At 34.9% G+C, this 26857-nt stretch overlaps 3 protein-coding genes, 1 long non-coding RNA gene and 2 other non-coding genes across 9 annotated transcripts; 5 read left to right on the forward strand and 1 right to left on the reverse strand.

The window, feature by feature from the left end:
* Positions 1 to 9444: 9444 nt before the first annotated feature.
* Positions 9445 to 11488, forward strand: LOC144568520 (uncharacterized). Its single transcript, XR_013515676.1, has 3 exons — positions 9445 to 10475; positions 10656 to 10763; positions 11208 to 11488. It is a non-coding gene; the product is annotated as an uncharacterized LOC144568520 (long non-coding RNA).
* LOC144569026 (small nucleolar RNA snoR26) lies at positions 9880 to 9972 on the forward strand. Its single transcript, XR_013515936.1, has one exon. It is a non-coding gene; the product is annotated as a small nucleolar RNA snoR26 (small nucleolar RNA).
* On the forward strand, positions 10025 to 10119 carry LOC144569027 (small nucleolar RNA snoR27). The gene has a single exon (XR_013515937.1). It is a non-coding gene; the product is annotated as a small nucleolar RNA snoR27 (small nucleolar RNA).
* A 1252-nt stretch (positions 11489 to 12740) lies between the features above and the next one.
* Positions 12741 to 13682, forward strand: LOC144567965 (trigger factor). The gene has a single exon (XM_078318166.1). The coding sequence runs from the start codon at positions 12854 to 12856 to the stop codon at positions 13589 to 13591; it is 738 nt and encodes a 245-aa protein (XP_078174292.1). The 5' UTR covers positions 12741 to 12853; the 3' UTR covers positions 13592 to 13682.
* Positions 13683 to 16572: 2890 nt separating this feature from the next.
* Positions 16573 to 24154, forward strand: ABCD2 (ABC transporter family protein). The gene is made up of 10 exons (XM_078318167.1): positions 16573 to 16937; positions 17621 to 17807; positions 17911 to 17978; positions 18322 to 18648; positions 19176 to 19340; positions 20157 to 20385; positions 21414 to 21661; positions 22034 to 22364; positions 22929 to 23200; positions 23779 to 24154. Exons 1-10 carry the CDS (start codon positions 16728 to 16730, stop codon positions 23977 to 23979), a joined length of 2238 nt encoding a protein of 745 aa, XP_078174293.1. The 5' UTR covers positions 16573 to 16727; the 3' UTR covers positions 23980 to 24154.
* Positions 24155 to 24467: 313 nt separating this feature from the next.
* Positions 24468 to 26322, reverse strand: LOC144567967 (protein VERNALIZATION 3-like). Of its 4 annotated transcripts, none has more exons than XM_078318171.1 (4): positions 26079 to 26322; positions 25480 to 25541; positions 24961 to 25001; positions 24468 to 24873 (listed from the first exon to the last, which is right to left on the reverse strand). In XM_078318171.1, exons 1-4 carry the CDS (start codon positions 26238 to 26240, stop codon positions 24644 to 24646), a joined length of 495 nt encoding a protein of 164 aa, XP_078174297.1. In that variant the 5' UTR covers positions 26241 to 26322; the 3' UTR covers positions 24468 to 24643. The 4 variants fall into 4 exon arrangements, with proteins under 4 accessions (XP_078174297.1, XP_078174296.1, XP_078174295.1 ...); XM_078318170.1 differs by having other exon boundaries at positions 26043 to 26322; XM_078318169.1 differs by having other exon boundaries at positions 24468 to 25001.
* Between the last annotated feature and the right edge of the window lie 535 nt (positions 26323 to 26857).

The following is a 26857-nucleotide window of genomic DNA, read 5'->3' on the forward strand; positions in this document are numbered from 1 at the left end:
GTTGAGCCACTTGTCATGTGCTAATTTGTTAAAAATAAAGGTAATAGTTAAAAGAAAAAAAGAATCAATTTTTAGTTTAGCGGTAGAAACAATACTATCGGTTTGAAAGGTCGGAGATTTCAAACTCAAATAGAAAAATCTTTTGAGCTCGTTCAACAATAATGGAATAGAAAAATAGAAAAAATAAGTTGAAAAGAGATTCTATTCCCATCAAACTAAAATTATGTTTGAAACTTTTGCAGTCAATCTTTATTTTTTATATTTTAGTCCCGCCTCTATTTTTCTGTGAGGCAATTCTCTATTTCATGAAAAAAAAATGTGGAATTGATGAATTTATTTTTTCCAGAGAGGAATTTGATATGTTTATCAAATCTTTTTCACTATTTCACTCTTCAACTATTAACCGATAACGACCAAAATAATAATGAATTGAAGTTTATTCCAAATTTCACTTTTTTCACTTTTCTTCTATTTCAAATTTTCAATAGTTTATCAAACGGACTTTTTGTAAATATTAAATAATCTCTCATATTTACTCAAAAAAAGCAAAAAAAGTAACCTTTATATATTCGATTCCCCCAAAATGGCAAAATAAATAAACTCTATATTAAAAATATAGCTATACAAATATAAATTTACAGACGAGTACACTGAATTTAAGGTTCACATGGGAAATAAATTAATTTTAACATTTATGTTTAGTTAATATCCAGCAAAGGAAGTTGCCATGTGGTTGGTTTTGGGGCTTTTTGGAATGTGCTCCAACTTTAGTAAAGAGGATTAGTATCAAGGATAAAAGTTCCTATACCGTTCAATCTGATCTGGACGGTCCAGATTTGGCTACGTGCCAAGAGCTCTGCAATTTATTCCGTACAGTTTATTCCGTACAATTAACTTTTGATTTGATTTTTGACAAGACGACAAGTCATGCCGGTAATTAAACAATCCCAATTGATAGAGGTTGTTTGCTATGCATATCTGACTAAGACAATTTAACATATAAACAAAACATGATATGAATGAAAACACGTGGATTATTATTCTACCACCTTTTTTAGAAAGGAAACAAATTGAAAACTTAGCAAGGCCTAGTTAATAATTAGTACCTGTTTATATTCTTCTATCTATTTTACTCGTATTGAATAAAACGGATATGAATAAAAAAAATTATTATTAATTTAACAGGTAAGACGAAAAGTTTGTTACTCTGAGAATCAGTTTTTAATATAGTAGTAAAGGCAATGATTTATGTGTGAGAAGCTACACGTTTGAAATCAGGATGAAGAATTTCTTTGTAAATATTAAATAGTTGAGTGGCTTAATATCCAATCTTTACTAAAAAAAAAAATATATATGCTATCTTATTGATAAAAAATACATATAAGAAGTATTTCAAACTATAGATTAACTGATAAATATAAAATTATACATAATAATTTGTAGTCCGTATGTATAATTATATAATTGTTATATCATGATTAAATTAATGAATAATTTATTTTATTTAGCAATTTATGATGAATTAATTGGTCCAATATTTTATATAATTTCGTAATTAATTATTTATGACAATTTTAATTTAGACAACATCTTATATTATTTTAGTCCTCTTCATTTTGTTAAATATGATCAACTTAATTTTGTGTTTTTTTCTGTGGAATTAGGCCTTCACTGAATCACTGGGTGTATATGACAGAGCTGAAAAACAGCAGTTCAACAAAAGCATGATTTTTTTGTTAGACTGATATTTAACATGGAATCCATGGTGCATAGAACTTCATATCATCTGCATTAACACACCGTTTGAGTTTAAATCTATTTTGTTCGTTACATGTTAATTAGCATTAAAGGAACCAAAATTTGAGTATGGAAGGGCTAAACAATATCTTCAAAAAAAATTTAATAAAAGAATGTCTAATACAATATAACACAAGATTGGATCGGACATTATTTTTTTTGTATGGGGTATGATCTTTCCAAATTGGAAGGATTCGTTTTATTTTTTTTCACTAGGCAAACAGAGAAATTAAAACGTTCAAATAAAAAAAAAATGAAGTCCAGTCCGCTGTGATTTCAATTTTTAAAATTTATGTTTAAGGCCTTTAAATTTGTTATTATTATTGGGGAGTGCTATTATATATGAAAGAAACAAATTAATAAGAATTTCAGATACTTGATAATAAAATTTTGAAAACTTGAGGTACCTTAGTACCGTTCAGGTTCAATTTTGAAAACTTGAGGTGTCTATGGTCCCAACGTTCCGTGGATTACAAAAATTGGCTGGATTGGATCGGATGTAGATCAGATATTCCGAAGTTAAATTCAAATAGCGTGTTAATGCAGAGGATGCGAACTCAGTGCATAGAGGAATACTGCACCAGCCAACAAAAATGTATAGTTTCATTACAACACTATTGCAGATAAATCAGCTAGAAAAATACAGTTTAATTTGACTGATATGTTTACATGTTGCATTATGCTAGAGATTTTTTCCTCAATTATGTCAATAGGTGAGAAAAACTAACTATCTAAAATTCCATATAGAGTTTGTATCACAAGGGTGTGCTCCATAGAGGGGGAACCCCTTCATCAAAGGGACACGCTGTTCACCTGCTTCATAAGAGGAAAAACAGAGAGGGGGTGGAGGGGAATGATTACTGTTTAGAGGGGAGAAGATACGAGCTTCGTATTGATTTTTGCCGAAATCTGTCACCTCCGAATCAGAGTGTAAAATATATTGTTCGAAGATAAAGTTTACTCATTTTTCTTCCTCCCCGTCCCGTCTCCTTCCCCTTCCTCAACTACCTCACAAATGATATTTTCCATTGTTTTACTTCTCTACAGTTTTTAAGTACACATTTACTTTATTCCACATCTTTTTTTTTTATTACAAACTCTCAATACACTTTATTCCCTGTGTGTTTGGATGAATCAAGGAATAGCTCGGAATAGCAGCCATTCCTTGGTTCGGAAGAGCCACTAACCCAACATTTCATAGGAATAGCGGAATAGCAGCTAACCCGAGCTATTTCTTTGTTGAGAATAGCATTTTTTTTTCACCCAAACGTGTTGTGTTGAGGATAGCTCGCCAGGAATAACAGTTATTCCTGAGTTAGCGCTATTCCTGTGTCACCCAAACGTACCAGAATTCTTTTGATGCTATTTTTATTTTTGATAATTGAATTTGAGACCTCTTCGTAAAAGACAAATTCAAAACTTAGTCAGAAATGTTCACCTTTTTTAATTTCAAATTTTAATTATGTATATTAAAATTTTGTTTTTACTAAAGTTTTTATATAATTCAGTTCTTATTATTAAATATTAAATGTTTACATGTAATCTAGTGTTTTAGTTTCAATTTATTAGTTGTAAAAACTTAAATTCAAATATCCACTGTATATTTATACATTTTAAATTTCAACACTCCAACTAAAATTTTCTAGTTTTGTCTTTGTTCTCAATTAATCGGTCCCTTTCATCCTCTTTTTCAGAGGTTTAGATCGTCAATTTCTGAAAAGATTCAACAGTTCTCATGAAATAAAAAATCTTAAATTACGTAGACGTGAGCAAATGTATTAGATACAATCATATTAGCGCCGAAAGTATCATTAAGTGTTAACCCAAAGACAGCTAGATTTTGTTTAATTAGGGTTAAAATGTCACACAAAAATGTTGATATTAGGGACAGAGCCAGACTTTCAAACTATGAGGATCAAACGTGAATGAGAATCAAGCATATAAATTTTTTTTAGTGTAAATGAGGGTCAATTTCACACTATCTATAATATTAACCTTTAAATTATATTAAAAACAAGATGTATATATAGAAAAATTGAAATTGAATGGGGTCAATTGACCCCCATTTAATCAAGCTAGATTCGCCTCTGGTTGATACCTATGTAATAACAACATAAAACACATTAAATTCAATAAAGAAATGATTCTCGGTCAAATATAGATTTTTCTCAAGAAAATTACTCATACAATACAAAAAGTTTTACATACGAGTTTACTATAAAAAAAAAGTGATGGGGCAGTAGCACAATGAGTTAGAAAAAAATATTTTAGGACTGTAGCTATTTAAATGTCGAGAGTTTAAGTCCTGCTCACGACTTCATAGCTTTTGTTTGAAGAAAAAAAAAGTATTATATGAAAAAGAAAGAAAAATATTGAACCTACGTACAACGTTAATAAAGAAAAAAACAGCTAATAAATTTAATTATTTCAACAAATATTAACACCATCTTTACAGTTGGAGTATAAACTTTTCTAAACTTTTTTTTTTTATGGAAAAAACTTTTCTAAACTTGAAATGACGACAATAGTTGGCGCTAATATAATAAATTAATTAAAGAACTGATGGAATCATAACAAGGCCCAACATCCAATGTAAATTAAACAGTGCAATTTTAATTTCTTCTCTCATTTTCTACTCGGTTCAGGAGGCAGGAGGAATGCTTTCATTTTTGGTTGTCCGGAGTGGAAGTTATCAGAGGAGATTAAAAGCAACTAAGGAATTAATTATATTATTTATTATTACACCTTTTGAAAAATATATTTCTCTCTAAAATTTTGTTGAATGCAAAAAATTTAGGTAAAAATTATCTTATTTTAAAATTAGTATCTTTATTGATAAATATTTTTTGTAAAGTCTCAAAAATTATTTTTAGATTGTATCCCACAAACTTCTCACTGAAGAAAATAAAATAAGACAAAAGGAGAGGAGGGAACGTGTCATGGAACTCATCTCATCTTCCCTCCTCTGGGTGGTTAACAAGTTCGTAGCTTGTGGTTCGATCATGAGTACAATTTGTTTGTTATCGGACTGAGCTATAATGAGCCAGCTCGCCACTAGCTCAGTCCAAAATTAACGAGTTTAAGCTGGGGCCTAGCTCGCTCACTAGTTTGCGATCTAGGTCAGATTAGCATTAATTTGTATGAATTTGTGTGCATTTTATACTGTACAACTCGGTTGAACTCAATTCAAAAAGTTTGTAAATTTTATTTTCTTCTTAAAACAAAGTCCAGCTAGCTTGGTCCGACTCGTGACGATTTTAAGCTAAAATTCCAGTTCGGACCCCTAAAGTCAGGTCTTTCATGACTCGGATGAGTTCAAGCTAAACTTAGCTCGTGACAAGCCAGTTCGTTACCACCCCTATCTCCCCTCTATTTTTTTCCCGTTTATTTACAATTTTGGAGAAAGTAACTGGATACGGTCAGATCCGATCACACCTTCGCTCGCCTCCAATCTCTTTCCTGTCCTTATGTAAGAGCAAGCTCTTAGCAAATATAACTCTTCATCAAGTAAACTAAATTAAATTTCACAAACGAAAAATTGGACAAAATATCACTTTTATCAAATTAATCACACATAATTGAAACTAAATTCTATAAATCCTAAAATGACATGAAGTTTGAATATTACTAACTTGCCTACGGGCTACGGACTACGGGTAAGAAGCTAAGAGCCCAACAAAAAAATATAACATAAATCATAGGGGGATTTCATGCATACCCCTCAAAAACTTGAAAATTACGTATAGGCCCTCTAAAATTCATTATATTATATTTACACTTCTAAACTTTAAAAACTCACAAATTTACCCATTTTATTATTTTTTTTTATTCAAACTCATTTTAAATTCATGAAGTCATAATTTTATCCTCTCCAATATATGCTTCTCTCACATGCCTTTTACTGAAACTCTTATCTTATTTCACCATTGCTGTCGCCTCTAAAATTTAATGCTTCTTTCATTGTAAGTTTGTTACCCATGACTTAGACAACAAATATAATTGTTGTCACCACTGCTTATAGCAGTTTGGTAAGACAATTCACTCTCCTACGGAAAAATTGGATTCGATTCCTGTCAAAGGTAGAAAAATTGTGTGTGTGTGTGGCCTACGGACAATTCTCAAAAAAAAAAAAACAAATATAATTGTTGCCACCATCATCAAGCCTTTCTGTTGGCACTCAAAAAACAAAAATTTAAGACAATATTTATTAAAAAAGGATAAATTTCGCTAGAGGTCACTGAACTTTGTCATTTGTCACGAATTGATCACTCAAGCTTGATTTGTACATTTTTAGTCATTCAACTTTGTCATTTGTTCTAATCAAGTCACTCTATATTTTTTCGTCCAAATCTTAACGGAATATGCTCATTTCGTTAGTATTTTGGACGGAATGAGTATATTCCGTTAATATGCTCATTCCATTTTTAGTCACTCAGCTAATATAATGGTCACGTCACGCCGTGATCATACGTAACATGACTACGCGTGACGTGACCACACGTGTCATGATGGAAATTAGTCATGTCAAACTTTTTTTTAATATTTTAATTTAAATTGTTGAAAATATATAAAAAAATATAAAAAAACGAAAAATTATACAAATTCTAAAATATGTAAATAATAGCATTATTTTTTTTTATTTGAGGAAAGACCGTTGGACATCTGACATTACTTTAAAAATTCAAATTACAAATAATTATTAGACTAAATTAGAGAAAACAAAAACCAGTACTACATGAGTATCAGTATCACCGAACCACACTAAAAGGCAAATCTGGATATTCTATAAGTACCAAAAAAGTTAGATACTCTATGTTTCATACCGTGATGTGACGTGATTGTTTCGCGTGACGTGACATGATGTGTAATTTTCGCTTGAATGCGGTTGTCACGTGAATGATCACGTCACGTAACACGTAAATCACGTCACGTAATCAATACACATGTGACGTGACGTAACTGATTACGCCGTGATTAATTTCCTTCTCTGTTTGAAAGTATAATGAGCTGATTTCAGATGAGAGGGCTTCAAGATAGTGTCTTTAAAAAATGAGAGGCATGCTTCATCTTTGTACCTCTTTGTGCATAGTATATGGATCTGTTAGAAAATGAGAAATTTAAGTTGGGAGATTTGTTTGACACGCTAACTACACCAATTGGTGATTTGCTTGATATATTAGTTAGTTTGTGCATTAAAAATTATTTTGGTTAGGAAAAATTGAGTTAATTGACCCAAAAAACCAAGGTGAGGAAGAAAAGACTAGGATAAAATTTTATGCGTTTACACCAAAAAGGGAAGGCGTTGGTTGGTTGACACTTGACAGTCAAACAAAAGCATGGAAAAGAAAAATAGTATGTTTTACAGGAGTAGGGTGTTCTTTTAAGTTAATCAAACTCTTCAGTCAATTCAAGTCTAAAATCTATCAAATTGATTTTAAGTGACAAATTTGAATCTTTGAAATTAAGTTAAGTAGTCAAAATTAGAAGATTAATAAATTAATTTTAATACATTTATTTTCTTAATGTATTTTGATCACTTGACTGACTCTATACAAAATTAATTTTAAAATTATTATTTTTTACATGTAGACGTATCACTAATAAAGTAGACGAGTTTCAACGGTTTGAATTCGTCATTTAAAATCAATTCGATAAGTCTTAGACTTGAGTTCACCAAGAAACTTAATGAACTTGCGAACACCCTAGTTCTACTCTGTTTTAGAGTCATCTAACTTGGAAATGGGTAAAGACTTTAATAGAGCAGTTTTGTCTTCACGCATTGCACAAACTATATGCAGCGCTGTGTTTATTCTATAGCGCACGAAGCCAAAACTGCTCTGTTAAAATCTCTACCCCTTGGATATCAATGCATTTATTGGTGAATATGAATTCATTGTACTTTGTACTCACCAGAATGGGGATAATGCAGATTTACTACTTTCTAACTTAGATCTTTCATGAATTTGTAAATTAATGTTCAGCATAAGAAATATATTTACTTTCGAAATTAAAAAAGAGTGAGTCTATGGTACTATGCATATTACGATTTGACATCGTGTTACAGTTCTAAATTCGAGTTTTCAAATCCTAACGGTCGATCTGAGCCGTTTATCTTGTTCTCCATATTAATATGTGTTTGGAGACCAAATTTTACATTTTTTGAAATTTTTTTACTATTTTTTTTAGATTTATTGAAAATCACTGTTTTTGGATGGTCCAGAATTTTCAGATTAAGTGATTTTCTAAATATCTAAAAAAATAGTAAAAAAATTTCAAAAAATGTAAAATTTGGTCTCCAAACACATATTAATATGGAGAACAAAATGAACGGTTCGGATCGACCGTTAGAATTTGAAAACTCGAATATAAAGCCGTAGCACGATAACAACCCGTCCATAGACTCACTCATAAAAAAATTTAGCCGCATAAATTAGGGAAAAATTAATCTGAGCCATCCAAACTAGCCAGGGTAGGGTCTCGGTTTTTTTTAGCTGCTCACTGAACGATTTAATCCGAGTCATTCTGATCGAGTTTGTTTAATCTGAGCTATCAAAATAAGGGTCATGGAAAGTTTTTTTTTTTTGGTCCTTTCTCTTAGTTTGGTTCTTTGAGGCATAAAAACTAGGGTTTCAGATCAATCTACTATAAAAAAGGAATCAGATCTCCTACCCCCAGAGTCACTGCGGGGTGGATCCGGTTACTGTAAAAGGATTTAGGGTTAAAATAGTTTTGGTTTTAGATTTTAATGGAGACCCACTCTACAGTGACTGCCCCCAGGGGAGCAGACCATTCGGTTCCTATAAAAATCCCAAGGGTAGCCGTCATTTGGTTTTTCCTTGTAGAGAAGAGAAAACTTTAACAACTCTTCAATTGCATCTTATGAGTATTGCAAAACAGGTGTTTCCGCTGCTGTGTTGAAATCTGAGACTGAGAGGTAAGTTTTTGTCATTTCTATTTCTTTACAAGGCAGAGTAACATCCTGATTAGGTTTTTGGATGGGTTGCATATCTTAATTGGCGTCATGTCCAGATCATGGTTTATTTGATTTGAACTATCCAAATTGGTGTTCTGATATGGTCAATTGTTGTTTTGTTGTTTCTTTATCCTGAGTCATTCAGATAAGGAGTTAGCTTAGCTTCTGCGAAGCTTTCAAAAAAGGAGATTAGGAGTTAGATTGTCAGATTAGGCTTAATTTTTCTAGTCATAAAAGTTAGGGTTTCTAGTCAATTTTTCCAGCTGCCTCAAGCTGGAATCTGGAGGAATCTCGAGAAACTATCTCTGTGGCAGTCATGTTTGCTGGTGTAATATGAACTTGGGCCTCTCAATAGGTTTTATTGGGCCTGATCAATTGAGGCCATTTTATTCAAAAATTGAAGCCCGTTAACATTTACAAAGGTCCTTGAAGGTGCGTGGAAGCCCGTGCAAGGTCTGCGGGTCCCACTTGTCACTGTGTCAGTTCGTTATTTGCTGCTGCATAAAATCACTACAGAACTTTCTGATTAATAAACAAATTTTTAGGTTAGATCTGTTTTGGCACGAATATTAAAGGACTACCGTCCATTCCAGCGGATTGGTTCGAATTCTGATCGGACGGTCCGGATCCGAACTCGTTTTGTTTAAGTTGCTACGAAATTGAAGAAAGCCCTAGAGAGACGCAGCGTCTCTCACTCGCTATCGCCGCATTGCGCATCCGATTTTAAATTTAGCTTTGCTTATTATGTGCTTCCGATTTGATTATTTGTTCTCGATTGGTTTCTCTTATTTGTAGATCGCTCGCTTCCAAATTTGATTTTTGTGGTCCCACTATCTTTTATTCAGGAGAACTTGTTGATCCTTTTTTAGTTGTTTCTTCATTAGATTAATTTCAAAAAAAATTCAAGAGGATTTTTTTTTTAAATTGCACAATTGGTGCTCATCGCATGATTTTAGCTGCACATTCTGGATCTAATGTTAGCAATTCTGTGGTTACTGTGCGTATTTTTTTTTGTTTTTTTCGGATCAGCAATCTTTCAGTGATTGATTTAATCTGATGCTAATATTTTCTTGATCTTGCTGTTTATTTTTCTAATTTTTCTGAATTTTTGAGCAGCTATGATGAATAAAACCTTACGTTATCCTTGCACTATGAGGTTTCCACTGAAGACAATCTATGGGGAATTTATCTCTGAGTTGCTCTTTAGATTTCTACTATTTTAAAGTCTCCTTTTTTTTACTTAATTCTTTTTAGACTGGATCTATGATGTGATAAATCTGCGTTATCTTTCAGAAAATTCCATTTGAATTATGGATTTGTTGACAACTACTAATTTACTGAGATCCAATGATTGTGAAATAAACCTCTTTTCAATAATAAAAATCGTTTAAGTTATATGCTGATAATTTTAAGCTTATATATATTTAACAGTAAAATATTGCTGCAAATTTCTAATCAAGTTGTTGAAATTTCCTTTGAAACATGACCGTGTAAATTTGAAGCGTACGCTCTATGTTAGAATTTTCCATATACCATTTTGTTGTGGTAATTGATATGTTTGGAGTGCTTTAATAAATTCATTTGAGGGAGAATTCAGATTTTGACCCCTAAATTTTGAGGGATCGATCTTTCTCGCCCTCTCTGTCTTGTGCAACGCTACCACTCCGTCTTGTAAATATTCTGGTATTTGCCACCAATTGATAAGGTAAAGTTTTTCCATTTTTATGACCTTGTTTTTATATTTATCTAAAATATTATTTTCTGATTCTGGGATTGGTTTTGTAACACTGAAATTGATTGTGGATTCCATCTTTGTTACATAACAATTCTCAATTCATTTGATTTTGTAATTGTTTGTGTAACCTAATAATTTTGTTTGATTTAGGTCCTGGGTGGGAAAAAAAAATGCTGAGGGCTGTGGAAGAACCATTTCTTTCACAAATAATTAGAAATCTTGGAGTTTGATCATTGCCTTGGTATAGCGTGCAGCAAGGTATGTTAAACTTTTACTGCTTTTCCATGTACCTTCTAGTGGAGAAAAAAATTCTATATTGTTAAATCAACTGAAATATTGAACTATGCAAATTGGTGCCTGGAAACAAGAATTCGCCATTTCCATGATTTAATATGGAAGACACTATTGTGGGGACACAAAATTTCTGAATAGTAAGGTTCAATTTCTAGTATGGGCCAGATTGGTCCGAATTCTGATTGGGCGGTCCAGATCCGAAATCGTCTTGTTAAAGTCGCTACAAATTCTGATCAGCACCAAGCACAAAATGGGAATTCAATCCCAATTATTCATCACCATTGAAATCTGATCGTTTTGTTAAAGTCGCTACAAATTCAATCCCAATTATTTCATTTACCCAAAAGCATGTGCAAGGAAAATAAATAACTCCTGATTATAGCTATTTTTTTTTTTAATTACTTGTAGTCGGCACCCAAGCACAAAATGGTCCCAGCTGTCTGACAAAGTATTCATCACCATTGAAGTTCAGATGCAAAAAGAGATTAAGCTGAATTTACAACCTGATGGCCACTTCACCAAATCTCTTTTCTGATAATTGTGCTTCATCTTAAATTGTTTGTAGACATACATTTATTGTTATTTAGTGTTGTAATTAGCTCTATTTTATTATTGTGTTTTAATCTATTATCTATGTCTGGGTGTGAAATGCAAATTGTACTGATCAGCAAACCAGTGCTTTCTTTTGTTATGGTGTCCATTTGTGTACAATTTGGAATTTGTCAAATTTTATTCTCATTTGTAAACATGCATTTCTTGGCTCATACATGTCAGTTTTCTGCTCATGCCCTCATGCCTCAGTTCTGTTATTTGTTATAAACCAATACTGTGGTGGTCCTTTGTTCAAAGCATTCTATTTTACCATTCATTGGTACAATGCTTCCCCAAAACAAGGTGCTGTCAGGACAGGACACCTTAATTTGCGACGCATCTCTTGTAAATCTGAAATTATTTTGTAAACCTTGTGAAATCCACAAAACTACAAAAATACCTCAACAAAGAATAATTAATGTATTTTTAAAAAGGGCACATCACCAAGCAACCCCGTAATCCTTTGAATCCTTTCCACAAGGTGAGGTCCATCACTAACCTACTAATTTTAGAATACGTATATCCAAATTAAATGAAATTATTTTTTACATGATCATTTTTTTATATCATCAATTGATATGAAACAACAAGTTTACTTCCTAGCTAAACTGTTTCCTTTTGGTGTTTTGTGATCTTGTTCCTGCTATAGTTTACTTCCTAGCTACTTTTTTTGGTATGGTTTGTAAAACAGTTATGTTTCATGGCAATGAAACGGGCTCAGGCCTTTTTTAAAAAATAAAAAAATGAAACAACAAGTTATAAAATATATTTTTCTTGCAAAGAACCCAACGGAAAGAATTGAAAGAGCACACAACACGAAGAAAGATCAGCAGACCAAAAAGTATACACTTGTGATTTAGCAAGGCATAATCTCCTCTACGGAAGGGACATAGAATCGATTCTGTTTGGAGGTAGAATTGAAGCCTACGGGCTATACTAAAAAAAACAGGAAATGGAACGAGCTAGCCCAGAACTCTCTTCAAGATTGTAGAGGACATGATCTAACGGCTGAAGGTTCACTTTACCATATGCAATTTCGAAGGCTATCCTGATTCCAACGGGCCAGGATCACCTATAGACTATAGTAACTCAAAATTTGAGTTTATATGCGGACTGTCCTACCATAATCCGGACCGATCGGATTGTCTGATCTAGTGATCTGTATTGTTGAGAACATCAAGGAACCTGTACACATAATATTTAAGTATAGATTTGGACCGTCTGATCAGATTTCAGATCAATCCGCCCGGAGATCAAATGCATTGTTTCTTTTATATTCGTGTTAAAACAAATCGGATGGTCACATTCACACCCTCTCCCTTTTCAAACTGTACGGAACCTACTGACAAGCGCCCCCTTTCTCAAGCAAAGAATCAGCAGTGCAGTGTAGGGAGAAGGGAGAAGGGAGAAGGGAGAAGGGAGAAGAAAAATCAAAGAGAGAAAATAGAGAGAGGAAAAACGCCATGGACGATGTACTGACGGAGACGCCGCCTCCATCGCGCTTCTTCGACGAGGATCTCGACAATTTCGTCGCCGCACCACCGCCGCTCCCCTCCCCTTTCCTCCTCTTAAACCCTAACCCTAAGCCTAATCTCCTAGTCGTCGCAATCTCGCCTCTTTCCCGCTCTCTCGTTCACCACCTCACCTCCAAAATCCTAATCGGATCCCTCTTATTACCTGAAATCCCCCTCTCAGGCAACCCCCTTCTTCCTTCTCCAAACTCCAAATCGTTTAATCTCTACTCAGCAGGAAGCCATAACACTTGTCTCGCCTCGGTGCAATACACAGTCTCGCCAGAGAGATCTCGTGCTGTAGCGAAATGCCTTATTGAAAGTGTCAGTGCAGATCAAGTTGTGATCTTTGATTGCATTAAGAGTCAAAATTACAGAGGAAGGATCGAGGTTGATGATATCCTTGCTTTTAAGCTGGAGACCAAACAACAGAGGTTAGATGAGGGTAGTCTGAGAGTAAATGGAGTTGATTATTTGCCATCCGGTAGTGTGATGGACGGATTGGGAGCTGCGATTCTGACAAAGTGTCAGATGAAGGGGATCAGAGGGACATTGGTTGCCACTTGGCCTGAAAATGGCGGGTTTAAGGTATTGAAAACTGTGTTTAAGGAATTAGGTTTTGATGTTAGTGGGATCGAAAGTGAGTTTACCAAGGTTAATTCCCATTCTGATTTGGATCTCTATACTTAGGAGCAGGTTGTCTACTTGTGTTGTAAGGTTTTTACAGCTTTTTCTATTTCAGTTTTGATATGGCATGAAAGTTCTATTTAAATTTCTTTGACAAGGCTGATTACCTGTTTATTCAAGTACTGAATTCATTCAAGTTTTAAACTGTGTAACAATATCACAATTTTTATGTTCTTTTCGGAATTCACAAGTCTTGTTACTAACTCTCTTATCTCATTGTTATAACATATGGTTTATAATCACCAAAATTTCCTAGCCTTTTGGCAGAATTGAAACTGGGTAAATGCACCAACTTGTTAGTTCAATTAAGGTATATTTGACCTGAGGTACTGATAAAAGAAAGAAGAGCCAGTTGCTATTTTTCTGTTAATCCCCCTTCTTTTTCTTAAACAGCTACTTCCATTGTAATATCAATAGTTTGGTTTCCACTTGAGATTCGGACAATTTGTTGATTACCTCTTCATGTTCCTTCCACTTCTTTCATTGGTTTAGGAAGAAATGATTAGCAAGTTTGTGCCTTCGTATCCAATATGTATCTATCACTTTGAAAATTGCTGTATCGTGGTATCCGAATCCATGTAACATAGCTCACAACGTAATAATTTAACTTGTATCAATTCGTGAGTAGAACTAGGGTGTTCTTAACTTGTATCAATTCATGAGTAGAATTAGGGGTGTTCATTGGGTCCGGTTTAATCGGTTTTAAACCGAACCGAATTAGACTAAACGGTTCGGTTTAATTTCTAGAACTGATTTAATACATTGGTTCGGTTCGGTTTGAAAATTTCAAAACCGTTTATACTGAACCGACCGAACATTGTTCAGTTTATTGATTAATATCCACGACCCGGCCCCAGGCCCAACGCAAAGAAAAGAATTGAACCCTTCCGTCCTTGGTCGTTGCACTTGCACTTTCACACAGTCATAGACGCTCGCGCGACTAGGGCACGCCACCATCCATCCCTCCTGTCTTTTCGCACCTCGCATGGCTTCACGCTTTCACCTCGCACGGCCTCCATCCACTCCTCTTTCCTTCTCTTGCTGGTTTTTCTGATTTTCTTGAACAATAATCGGTTTCCTTGTCTTTGTAACTTTGTTACTCTTTTGCCTTGCTATCTCAGTTGCGCAAACAATTCAAATTAGGTTTGAAAGTTGAAGCCTAAAAGCCTTGCTCTCTCAAATTAGTTTTCTGATTTCTATCTTTGTTAGGTTAAATTTGCAATATTCTAGGCTTGAAACTTGAAGTCTTTTTTCTTACTCTTGGCTAGCCACTGCTATTACCTAGAGCGGCTCAATATTACTTATACTTGAAAAATGCAATTTTGCTGTTTACTGGTAATTGCCACGGAGTTGTCCGAAGGAGAGGGAGACAATTTACCATTGGGTCCTTCGCTTTTTGGAAAATAGAAAGAGGCCGGTAGTTAGGAGATTTTCAAATTTATTTTAGTCATTTTAAATTTCTTAGGTAGTTACTGATAGTTATATCTTTTTTAGATTTTTTTTTTCTGTTTTGGGCTGTGTAATACTTTGGACTTTTCTTCAATCAATACAACATACCTACGGATTTTTTCTCAAAAGAAAGAAATAATATGCCCACAGTTTTTATTTCTATTTTTTCACTTGATGATCTACAGAATTTTCTGATGAACTTCAATTTGAACCGAACAAACCGAACTAAAATTTCGGTTCGGTTGGTAGTTTAAATCGGTTCGGTTTAGTTTTGAAAACCAATTTAAAACTTTGGTTTACCCATTTTATTTCGGTTTCAACCGAACTGAACCGGTGAACACCCTAAGTAGAACTAGGGTGTTCTTAAGTTCACTAAGCTCCTTGGTGAATTTAAGTCTAACACCCATCAAATCGGCTTCAAATGATGAATCCGAATCGTTGAAATCCGTCTACTTTACGAGTGATGCGTCTACATGTGAAAATTTTTAAACATTTCAATTAATTTAGTATAAAGTCAAGTAGTCAAAATTAGAAGATTAATAAATTAATTTTAAAGCATTCATTTTTTGAATGTTTTTTGACCACTTGACTCTGTACAAAATTAATATTTTTTAACATTTAGACGCATTAGTCTTAAAGTAGACGGATTTCAACAATTTAGATGCGTCGTTTAAAGCCGATTCGATGGATTTTAAACTTGAATTAACCAAAATACTTGGTGAACTTAAGAACACCCTAGTTCTACCCTCAATTCATTATGTCTTGCAACATTTAGTAATTAGTTATTTCTTATCTAGATTGAGCTATAGATACTTTTGAGTGCGTATTACTTGCGATACCGCAGGGAAATGTTAGTTCCCGGACGAGTTAAATTAAAGCAGGCATGCCTAATTAGATATATGGAGTTTCTTTAAATTTGTGTCAGATTAAAATATTTAAATCTCAAGACCCTATGGTACCTCATTGGATTCAAATTACATCGTGACCGACATATCATGTGTGATGTGTCCCTGCCTTTTAAAATCGAGATCTGTTTCCAACTTCAAATTCGAAAATGTACAAGTATTACAAAATTTTGTTGTATCGCACAAATGAGATTTGATGGAGCGATTATGTTAAATATGACTGACAGCTGTAATAGTTTAAAACAAATTAAACTAATAAGTTACTTACTGCAAATACATTATGTTTATAACATTTAATAATATATTCAACAACTGAATAAGTATTTGTAGTAGTAATTTATACAATCTTATCTTGTTGCATGGTAGAGAAAGTCAACACAAGTCAACCCAAGTTACGTGTCCCGGTCATATAGGTGATGAGACGGATGAAGGAAGCATTTATGCAGCACCAAGATAGTGGAGCCCTGTGGCATGTGGATGCAGATAGGCTTCCTTCAGTGTGCGGTTGCGATTGCTCCATGTAGCCGCTTTGACACGAAATGGAACCACGTGGAACATTCTGGTTGGTTCTTCGACACGACCTCCTCCAATTAACCGCTGTGTAGTAAAACAGCAAGTATTTCTCCTGTAGTAATGGTAACATCGCCATTGAGTACTTGTTACTTAATAGACTCCACCTGACCGGCCGACCCCTCACTCGATCCACGACCAGTGAGGAAAGAGAGGAGAGAGAAAGTGGAAACGAAAGAAAAGAAACAAAAAAGGTGCCTTGTCATTTATTTACGATGTTGCCTCAACTTTTACACCCATGCCCCCACCACTATACTCGTTTTTCTTTACCCTATGGTTCTTATTATCGCATTCACCTCGCCAAAACCTCGCCTCCCCTCACGATGCGCCGCCGCCGAGGAGGCTGGAGGTCTGGCCGCAGGAGCACCACCTGGGCCGCCACCTCTGAAGAGTCCGTCGCTTCTGTCTCGACCGATGATGACAAGGTACACTTTTGATTAGCTACTTTTGGTCAAGGGATCTGCTGTGGCCCCCGCCGTGTGGTTTTTAGTGTGTTTTTCAGGCTGGAAACTGCCACATTGTGAGCGCCACAGTAAATTCTTTCTTCTGATCTTACATTATTCAGCTTTGGTTTGTTATAGTTTGAACTTTATCATTTAAGATATCATTTCTATCCAGATGTTTCTTCTACTGAAGTCAATTCTGCACACTTGAGAATAACACCATTGTGAAATTTATTTTTTTGATTAATTTGAAAGGACAAGGTTGAGTAGTTGAATGCATTAATACAAATTATGGGGGTTGAACTGGGTATACCTATGAGCAGCTTTAATAAATTTGAAAAGCATCACAAAAGTACCACTGGATTTTTTTTTTTTTTTTTAATGCGGGTTAATTGAACCCCATTCCCCTTAATTAGATCAGTCAGGCTTAGTAAATGTTATTAGGTTACTGTTTTTTTTTTTTGTTTCTGTTGCTTCTACAGATGAGAGGCTTGCTTTATGTGTGTGTTTCTTAATTTAAACACTTGTATCTTTACTAGTTTCTCAATAGCAACATGTTTCTGATATGCCTACAGGCTTATCCTGAAAAAATAAAATAAAAAACACGTTGCTGATAAAGCACTGCTTTTTACAAAACAAGAATTAAATATTTGAAATTATGGCAGAGAGTTGGTCCCGATATTTCGACTCTTCTAAGGAGATTTTTGAAGGTGGCAGCGCCTTATTGGTCGTCAGAGGATAAAGCCGAAGCAAGGCTGAGGCTCGGTGCCGTGTTTGCTCTGACACTTGCAACTACTGGGATTAGCGTTGGATTCAGCTTTCTCGGCCGGGATTTTTATAACTCACTAGCTAGTAAGTTCCTGTTTTTCTTTTCATCTATTTTTGGAGGTGTTAATCTGTTAAGACAGTTTAAGCTAATCAATATTGTTCTTTTTGTATTTTTTACTTTTGCAAGACAAGGACCAAGAACAATTCATGAAACAACTTTTGTACTATCTTGGAGCTTTTGCTGGAGGAATTCCGGTGAGCTCTTGTACGTATTTCTTTGATATCCATCAGACTATCAGATACCGACCTTGATGAAATTTTATTTAGTAATAAAACAGTTCAACACTTAACAGTGCTGACAAATTACTGTAGGTAACACAAGTCATATGCATTTGGTAGTCTAGGTCAACTATGAACTTTGTTTCTATGAGCATTGTTGTTTGAGCATTAATTTGTACCTGGTGACTATATTAGTATTGCAGATATGTTCCTCTACCTCTAGTATGTCTAATTTAGTGTATATTTCATCATATTTGTAGTACGAAATAAAGGTTTCTATAGTTTTCTAAGAAATTTATCTTGTTTGAATACCTTGCAGATCTTTGTGTTAAGAGACTATGCAAGAGAGACTCTCTCTCTGAGGTGGCGTTCTTGGATGACGACTTATTACATGAAGCGATACTTTAAAAACCGCACATTTTACAAAATACAATCGCAGTCAATAATAGACAACCCTGATCAGCGTATTGTAGATGATCTGAGTGCCTTCACTGGGACTGCTCTTGCCTTTTCTCTGACCTTATTTAATGCCGCAGTTGATTTGATTTCCTTTAGTAACATTTTGTACGGAATCTATCCTCCTCTTTTTGTGGTGCTTATTGTGTATTCTCTGGGTGGCACGGCAATCAGTGTCTTTCTAGGAAAGGTAATTTCATTTTATTTTCTAGCACTTGACAATAGAGGAACTCTTATTCAACCTGCAAACTAAACCAAATAAAATTAGCATGCATTTGTTGTCCCTTCCAGTTAAACTGAATAACTTTTGGGTTACTTTCCAGTGGCACCTAACTAGCTGAACTGAGGTTAAAATCTTCCCTAAGCTTCTTATATTCATATAGGAATATATCTTTGTTACTATAGAAAATTGTAAGCTGACATGTGTACATCTGTTATGGTTGAAATTCAAGTCGAGCTTGTGAAGAAATTATTCTACACTAGTTATGGAGCAAAGCTGTAGTTATTGGAATGAATTAAGTTGCAAATTTCTGAAGAAATTGTTTGGCTTGACTTTGCAAGTAGCAAATCTAGGAAATGTTAGGTCCTGTGTTGCAACTGCCATAAAATCATTAATAAAAAGTAAACCCATAAAATAATTACCATTCAATTTATTTGTAAAATTAGATATTTATTCATGTCTTTAGTTTCTGCTGCTGCTACTGTGCTTGTTTGTAGGGATTGGTTAACTTGAATTTCATGCAAGAGAAGAAAGAGGCTGATTTTCGTTATGGGCTTGTCAGAGTTAGAGAAAATGCCGAATCAATTGCATTTTATGGAGGCGAGGAGAATGAGCTACAACTTTTAATTGATCGTTTCAAAAGGGCCTTTGAAAACCTTAGTGTAAGCTCCTTTTTGATGGAACTTTGTTTAATGGATTTAACTTATGCATTATACAATGCATTCTGTTATTCCTGTATTAGAGAAAAGGCTCCACTACTTATCCTCGCTCACAGAAAAGACCTATCAAATTTTGGTATTGAAAAGTACCATTTTCAGAATGGATAGATGGTCTTTTGTCTCTAGAATTAATTTTCTTGGATTCACATTATCTATGCAGAAAAATCTAGTTCAATATTTCTCAAATTAAGTAGAAATTTTGTTGAGGGAAATGATGCGTGAATCCAGACAAGGTATAAAGGATTAGCAATGACTTACAAAAATAATTCAGAATGTAAAAAACTTTAGTCTTGGTCCATGAGAGCTATGCTGCAGTGATTTAAAGAAAGGGGAGCTTCCTTTTAGTTATATTTTCTGTAGTTATGAGTTGATCTATAAATGTTGACATCTTTGTCATTGAGGAAGTTTCTACTTCCGAAAATAGTTTACATCACACTTTTAGACAAACTAATTCCATCTCATAAGTATCTAAACTATCTAGTAACTACTTTAATTCCGTACTATTTCGTTTTTTCTTGGATAATGCCCACAGAAGGTTTATCCTTATGATCTAATTACATATTTAAGAGGGCAAGGAGGGAAATTTAGTTTAGAGGAAGAATCCATCTTATTGGTTATCGAGTCTAATGGTTTAATCCTTCATTGCAAATGTTTAATGAAGATATGGCCTTTCACTGATGTTTTTGCAATGATAATTTTGTTTCATTAATCATATAGATGCAACATGTGAGCTCAGAATGTTGTTTTCGTGTCCTGTAGGAACTGCTGATAGCTTCACGTAACTTGGACTTCTTCACCAGCGGTTACCGCTATCTAATTCAAATCTTACCAGCTGCTGTTGTTGCTCCTATGTATTTCGCAGGGAAGATAGAGTTTGGAGTTATCAACCAGTCTGTCTCTGCATTTAACCATATTCTTAGTGATTTTTCTCTCATTGTGTACCAGTTTCAAGCTATCAGTGCTTTCTCCGCTGTTATTGATCGTTTAGGTAAAGTCTCTCTCTCTCTCTTGCTCACACACACACACATGCACACATGTGCGCACACACACAGACAGACACCTACCAGTCAGGCATGTACCTTCCAGTATGTTAAGCATTGTTATATTGAAATTTGGTCTTCCATTTTGTTTACTGTTGTTTAATATGTTCCAGTAATTTATCCATACATGAATAACATGCTGTCATTTCTCGTACCTGCCGCTAACAGCCAATTTTCATCTTGCTAAGTTGAGGTGCACTTCATGACATGTCAACAACTTGGCCCATATATTCTATAAAGTAAAATAGACTCAAATGGGGTTTGGGGTTTACTTGATCCTCGATTTCAATAGCTTGCAAGGGTAATTTTTCCCACATTTTTCTTAAAGCGACATAAGTTTATACAGCTGGTAGTGATGTAAATAAATTACGCTGTGACTGGATACGTCATGGCACGGCACGGCAAGTGTTCCATGACTTGCGTGTCCCGTGCCATGACAATCCTTTGGAAAATTGCTATGGCACACACGTGACACGTCACAAGAAAGATTTGGTCACGGCTCGTCACGTGGTCATGCGAGTCACACGTGATTAGGACCGTTAGATCTTGATCGAATGGTGAATCTTGAATAAACTAACTTAAATTATGAAAATAATAGTTAAATGTGACCAAAAGTGACAAACGTGACGAGTGACGTTTGGACACGTCACGTGTTGTCTCGGCATGACTAATGTGACTGTCCTTCTGAATTTGGTTACGGCCCGTAAAAAAATGACTTGGTCACGGCACGGCACATCACGTATTTACATCCCTAACAGCTGGTGTGATTTGTATGTGACCCAGAATGCCCCCTTTTTTGGGTACTCATCAGTATAGATTGGTTATCTGCGAAATGCTTATTCAAGGTTTTATTAAATATCAAAGTTACAAAATTCTTGGCTGAAATGCTCAAAGTAATCACAAGGTTTTGTGTGCCAGCACATAGACAACTTGGGTCTTCTGCCATATCTAACAACTTCTTTTGTTTGATTTTCAGGTGAGTTCGATGATTTATTGGATGGAAATGAGTCTTCTATCCTACTCAAACACGACAGTACTGAGGGAATAAAAATTGCTTTTAAAGAAATCAGTGACCCCATTTCCATCAGCTCAAACGGGTCTACGCTTCAGACTGAGCCTCAAAAGCTTCTAGAAGTTCAAAGCTTGACTTTACAAGCTCCTAGAAGTAGAAACGTACTATTCACTGATCTTTCCCTGGAGATAACTAACAGGGACCATCTACTGGTAAGCAAATCTTGTCCATGTCCTGCATGTATATTTTCTTTCTAAATATATTTGCTATAAAATCTAACCTTGAGCCCATATGATGTTTTTTCTTTGTAATGCTAAATAAAGCATTTTCATATAACCTTGAGCCGATATTACTCTTTTGATCTAGTATGACATAACTATTTAGTTCATAAGTACTAGTTTTCTTTCTTTAAAATTATTTAGAACTTGGTCTCTTTGAACAGTGATTGTTAGCAACAGTCTGCTATTTCATATTTCAGCAAAAGTCATACCCTCTTTTATTTTTGTTACTTTTATTTACTCTCATCACTCTTCTTTGATATTAAATGGCATAGTTTGATGAAAAAGTATTTCTAAAATATTTAGGTAATGGGACCCAGTGGCAGTGGCAAGACATCGTTTTTACGAGCTCTAGCTGGCCTGTGGAACAGTGGTAGTGGAAATATAGTATATTACATAACTGGTGATAGGCAAACTCCTGATTCAACAGCTAATAAATCTACTGAACCAATGAATAACTCTTTGGAGACACAAGATGAAGAAGAACTAATACAGAGCTCCAAGTATAGAAGGCTTGGAGGCATATTTTTTCTTCCCCAAAGGCCTTATATGGTTTTGGGTACACTCCGTCAGCAACTGCTTTATCCTACATGGACTGATGATCTTCTCCTATCGTCAGATGACCCAAAAAAGAAGGGTACATCTTTCATTTTGTATATATACTTGTATTCTTTGTTTGATTTATGATGTCTGCAAAATCTGTTGACCCAAGAAAATGGAGTTATTACTAAATTTCCCTGCCAAATTAAAAAAGTTCTTCATTCCCCTGCAAAGATGATATATGTCTTGCGCATATGATCTTTCCATGTTGGTTTTTTTATTGAAACTCAAATTACTCCTTTAGTCTCTCTTGTCACGAGTTAGTGAGAATTTGGCATTTTTGTAAAAAGAAATAAGGAAAGCCTATAAAAGATATGCCCATCTCTTGCAAGAACATGTGGGATATCTTCTACTTTGATAAGCAACCCATGATCTGTGGATACTTTCTATTTAACAAGGGGGCCTCACAAGTATTAGCAGAATATGCACTGTCTACTCCGCCAATAAGTCAACAAAGCTATAGTAAATAAAAAATGAGTGGTAAATAAGAACAGAATCTTAATAAAAGTACTTTTATAGTTTTTCAATGTTCTATTGCTGCCTAACTTTCGAGGTGAGAATCATTTTCTAACTAGAAGGATACTTTCAAATTGTTATTTAGGCTCATTGACATTCCTATCTGAAGGATCCACCACCAACGAGGCAATGGAAAAACCAAAGATGCCGACAAGTGATGATCTTATCGAGGCGCTCCAATTAGTTCGGCTTGGTGATATTTTGTCGCGCTTCAATGGCCTGGATGCAATACGTGAATGGTCGAGTGTACTTTCTTTAGGGGAGCAACAACGCCTCGCCTTTGCAAGATTACTCCTCGCCAAACCCAAATTGATATTACTGGATGAGTCAACTAGTGCTCTAGATGAGGAAAACGAGGTAGATTTTTCTTAATATTGATTTTATAACTTCCTGAAATAATGATTGTTTTTCATTGAAAAATCCTGATTGATTTGATCTGCAACAATAACTTCAATGTTTAACTGTCTCAAAAATATTAACCTCTACTTGTGATATGGGAAATGCTGGGTTTTGAAGAGATTGGGGCCATCAGACTGTCTTTTCAGCTCAGATGGTTTGGGTTTCAGGCAGGGTTTTGTTACAAGTTGATGATGTTTTGTTGTCTCAGGTAGTTAAAGTTTTTGGTCAGAATGTCACATGCGTTTGCACTTTCCAAATTTTTTTCTTGGGTTGGGATTGGTTCTGGTGGGTTGTGTCTTGTCAGATTTTCTCTGCTGAAAACTGATTCACACCATCTAACCTGATTCCAATAGTTCCAAAGGCTATGCTACTCCTGCTGTGCAAGGCAGGAAAATCAGTAGAGGAGAACCCTAAATTGGAGGTACATGCTGATAAAGCTGTACTGCAATCTACTCATGCTGATAGAAATCATCAGGTTCAACTGGAAATATTATTTGACTTCTCTTCTTCTTTTTTCCTTAATTTTTTCTTTACAGGCTCATCTATATAGGCAGATAGAAAAAGCTGGGATAACCTACATCAGCATTGGTCACAGAAAAACACTACTGAAGTACCACAAGAGAGTCCTGAACATAATGAAATCTGATTCAAATGACAATGGCAGTTCACGCAACTGGAGTGCAAGGCCCATAAATCAGACTTCAGGGCCCATTGAAGAGACGACTCCTTCAGCGTAATTCTGCTATTACCTTTGCAATGAAGCAAATATTAGTTAGTGAACCCTGGGTGAGTGGGTTTTTTATTAGAACTTTTTGTTGTGAGATGCAATGATGGCCATTTAATGCACAGAGAAAAATAAGCATGTACATAATAGCCCGTCAGGTTACAAGGAAACCTGCAAGTGAACTAATTCTTGATGCACGTGCCTTTTGTTTTTGTAATTAGATTCATGTAAATTCTAATCAAACTTATCCATTTGTGTTGTTTCAAAGCGTTCATCGATCTTTCTTTTAGCAAATTAAAAAATGGAAGTCAGAGACCATACCCCCCCGTCACCACCTTCCATTTTTATATATGATTATATATATACGACCTACCGAGGATTAAAAGCATACACTTCTATATTATATGTCTGTTGTTCATGTTTGATTCGCATTTCACGGTAACTGTGGCTGCTATACGTACGTAATAGAATTTTTTTGTAAAACATAAGAAACAAGAAGCATTTACCATCACATGTTACTCCAAACAATAAATAATGTTAATTTTACTACATCTCGCCTAAAATTAACTTGCAAATTAAATCTTGGCACCTCAGGAAATTATTCTCCGTGATCTACAAGGAGAATTAAATAGAGAAGCTAGGAAAGAAAGGAACAATTCCATGAACATTTAGTAATTTTACATTGGCATTCTTCTTCCACCTGAACCCGACTCTCGTTGGCAGTTGAAAAAAACTGCAGCTACAGGAGGCCCCAAATTGTACAGCTCCGCAAAATCCCGCGTGCAAAAGTTCTGACGCCATCCCGGTGCATAAATAGTCTGGCTTCCTTGTTGTTGAAATAGAACAAAAACAAACCGGTGGATGCCGAGGGAAGGTCGTGGGCTCTCATACGACACTACCTCGTGGCCTAAAAGAGAAAAAAAGTGAAAGAAAAGACTTATCATATATGCAAGATGAGATATCATAATCATAGAATTGTTATTGTATGACTTGCCATGTGTTGCTCCTGCTGTGCCCGGGATGTCAGTGACCAGCCTACAACAATTAAATACAGATACATAATTAGAATAATAGCACATCTGTACACGCGAGACATATCCACACGTTTTTTCTTAGTAAAGTACAGTGAACTAATCAGGAAAAGAAGTCCTTTTCCTGACTGTTAATAGACAGGGGCTGATAGCTCATAGCTGCTATACTGATCATTGGAAAAAAAAAAAAAAAATCTAGTAGCAACATATGAAGAAATAATTAAACCCAAAACAAAAAAAAAATTCATATTGCTGAGAAACACTTTTATTCCTTGGTTTGTCCTTATCTTGTAAACACCAGCTACTCTGTAGTACAGTTGTCAGCTCTTTTCTTCTTTAAAACTAAGAGAAACGAAAATATGGAACGAATAAAACAAAAATAGTCAAGCACAATTAACGGAAGACACACACACACGCGCGCACGAACACACACAAACGCACATACATACTCAGAGAGAGAGAGAGAGGGAGCGAGAGATCACCAGTGCAGATATTCCCGAAGAGTCGGGTCGCTTGGGCTTGGTGCATCTGGATTGACCATAACCTGCAAAAAGATAATTACCATCAATTTGAATTTTACAGATTCTGTGAATGCTTGGAATAATTAACATAGCAAGAGGCCTAGGGAGCTTCTCAAGAAAAAAGTTGAACCATTCTTATTTAGACCAATTCAACAGCCAGAAAATGCAAAAGATGCAAGTCTTCAGGATAAAGAGAGAATTAAAATTAGTTTTGATTGAAGGAAGATGGAGAAGGTTACAAAATCCTTAATTATTTGGTGAAAAAAAAATCTACAGATCAATCAAAAGCACCAAAATTGAAAAGTAGAAATTAAATGATTCAAACAAAAATGATGTCATTTTGCTTATATCTATGGAGGCTCTGAGATCATAAAGGAACAGCATTTGTAAGTATTTAGTAAAGGAAAAGTAGCTAATCTTCTTATGCTTACAAATATATTATCATAAAAAACATAGAATACAAACTTAACTTGAGTATACATAGATTGACAGAAACAATATAATGTTTACATATTTGAACTTACAAGTGTAAAGAAAGAACTAGGATCGGAACTGCCAACCTCGACTATAGGCTGCTCTACCACAGCCGATGGTTTGAACTCATAGCCATTGGTTACATTTCTGGAACTGTATGTAACCCTAAGTTGCACTTTTCTCTCGAAGGGATCAAGCACATCACCAACAACTCTCCCAACAACCAAAGAATCTCTCTCTCTTTGCATGGCCTAAATTTTAGTTAGCTCTTTAGGTTGTAGTTGGGACTTGAGATTCGAAAACAAGGAACTTGGAGAGAGCAATAGGTGGGGAAAGGTTGTATATATATTGATCGAGAGGCTTATTATTTGCAAGCATGCATCTTTGATCGCTTTCACAAGTACAATATGTGAAACGAGTTGTTGTTTTTAAGTACCAGGTGCTATAGAAAATAAGTCGTATACTGACCTAATTGATAGCAACCATCAAATTATAGATTGAGTCACTTGTACTTGGTGTATATCTAATTATCTATATAGGTAATAAGGTCAACTATATATACTTAGGAAAACTATTAAATACAAAAGTACATCTCTGTGTCTAACTCTTTTGGCAGTCCAACTGTTGGATTTATTTAATGGTACGCCCGTTATGAGAAATCCGAATTCAAAACCCAACCTGTTATGAAAAGGTGCAGACCCGTTATGAAGAGGTGCAGACCCGTTATGAAGAGATGAATTGGTTTTTATATATACTCTATCCTTCTGTCTCTTCAGATAATCTGATAACGATAACAGTAACAGTAACAGTAACAGTAACAGTAACAGTAACTGCCACTGTTTCGGAAAAAAGAAAATACTCTGTT

Source organism: Carex rostrata, chromosome 17, assembly GCF_964058835.1.
Source record: "Carex rostrata chromosome 17, lpCarRost1.2, whole genome shotgun sequence".
NCBI classification, from domain to species: Eukaryota; Viridiplantae; Streptophyta; class Magnoliopsida; order Poales; family Cyperaceae; genus Carex; species Carex rostrata.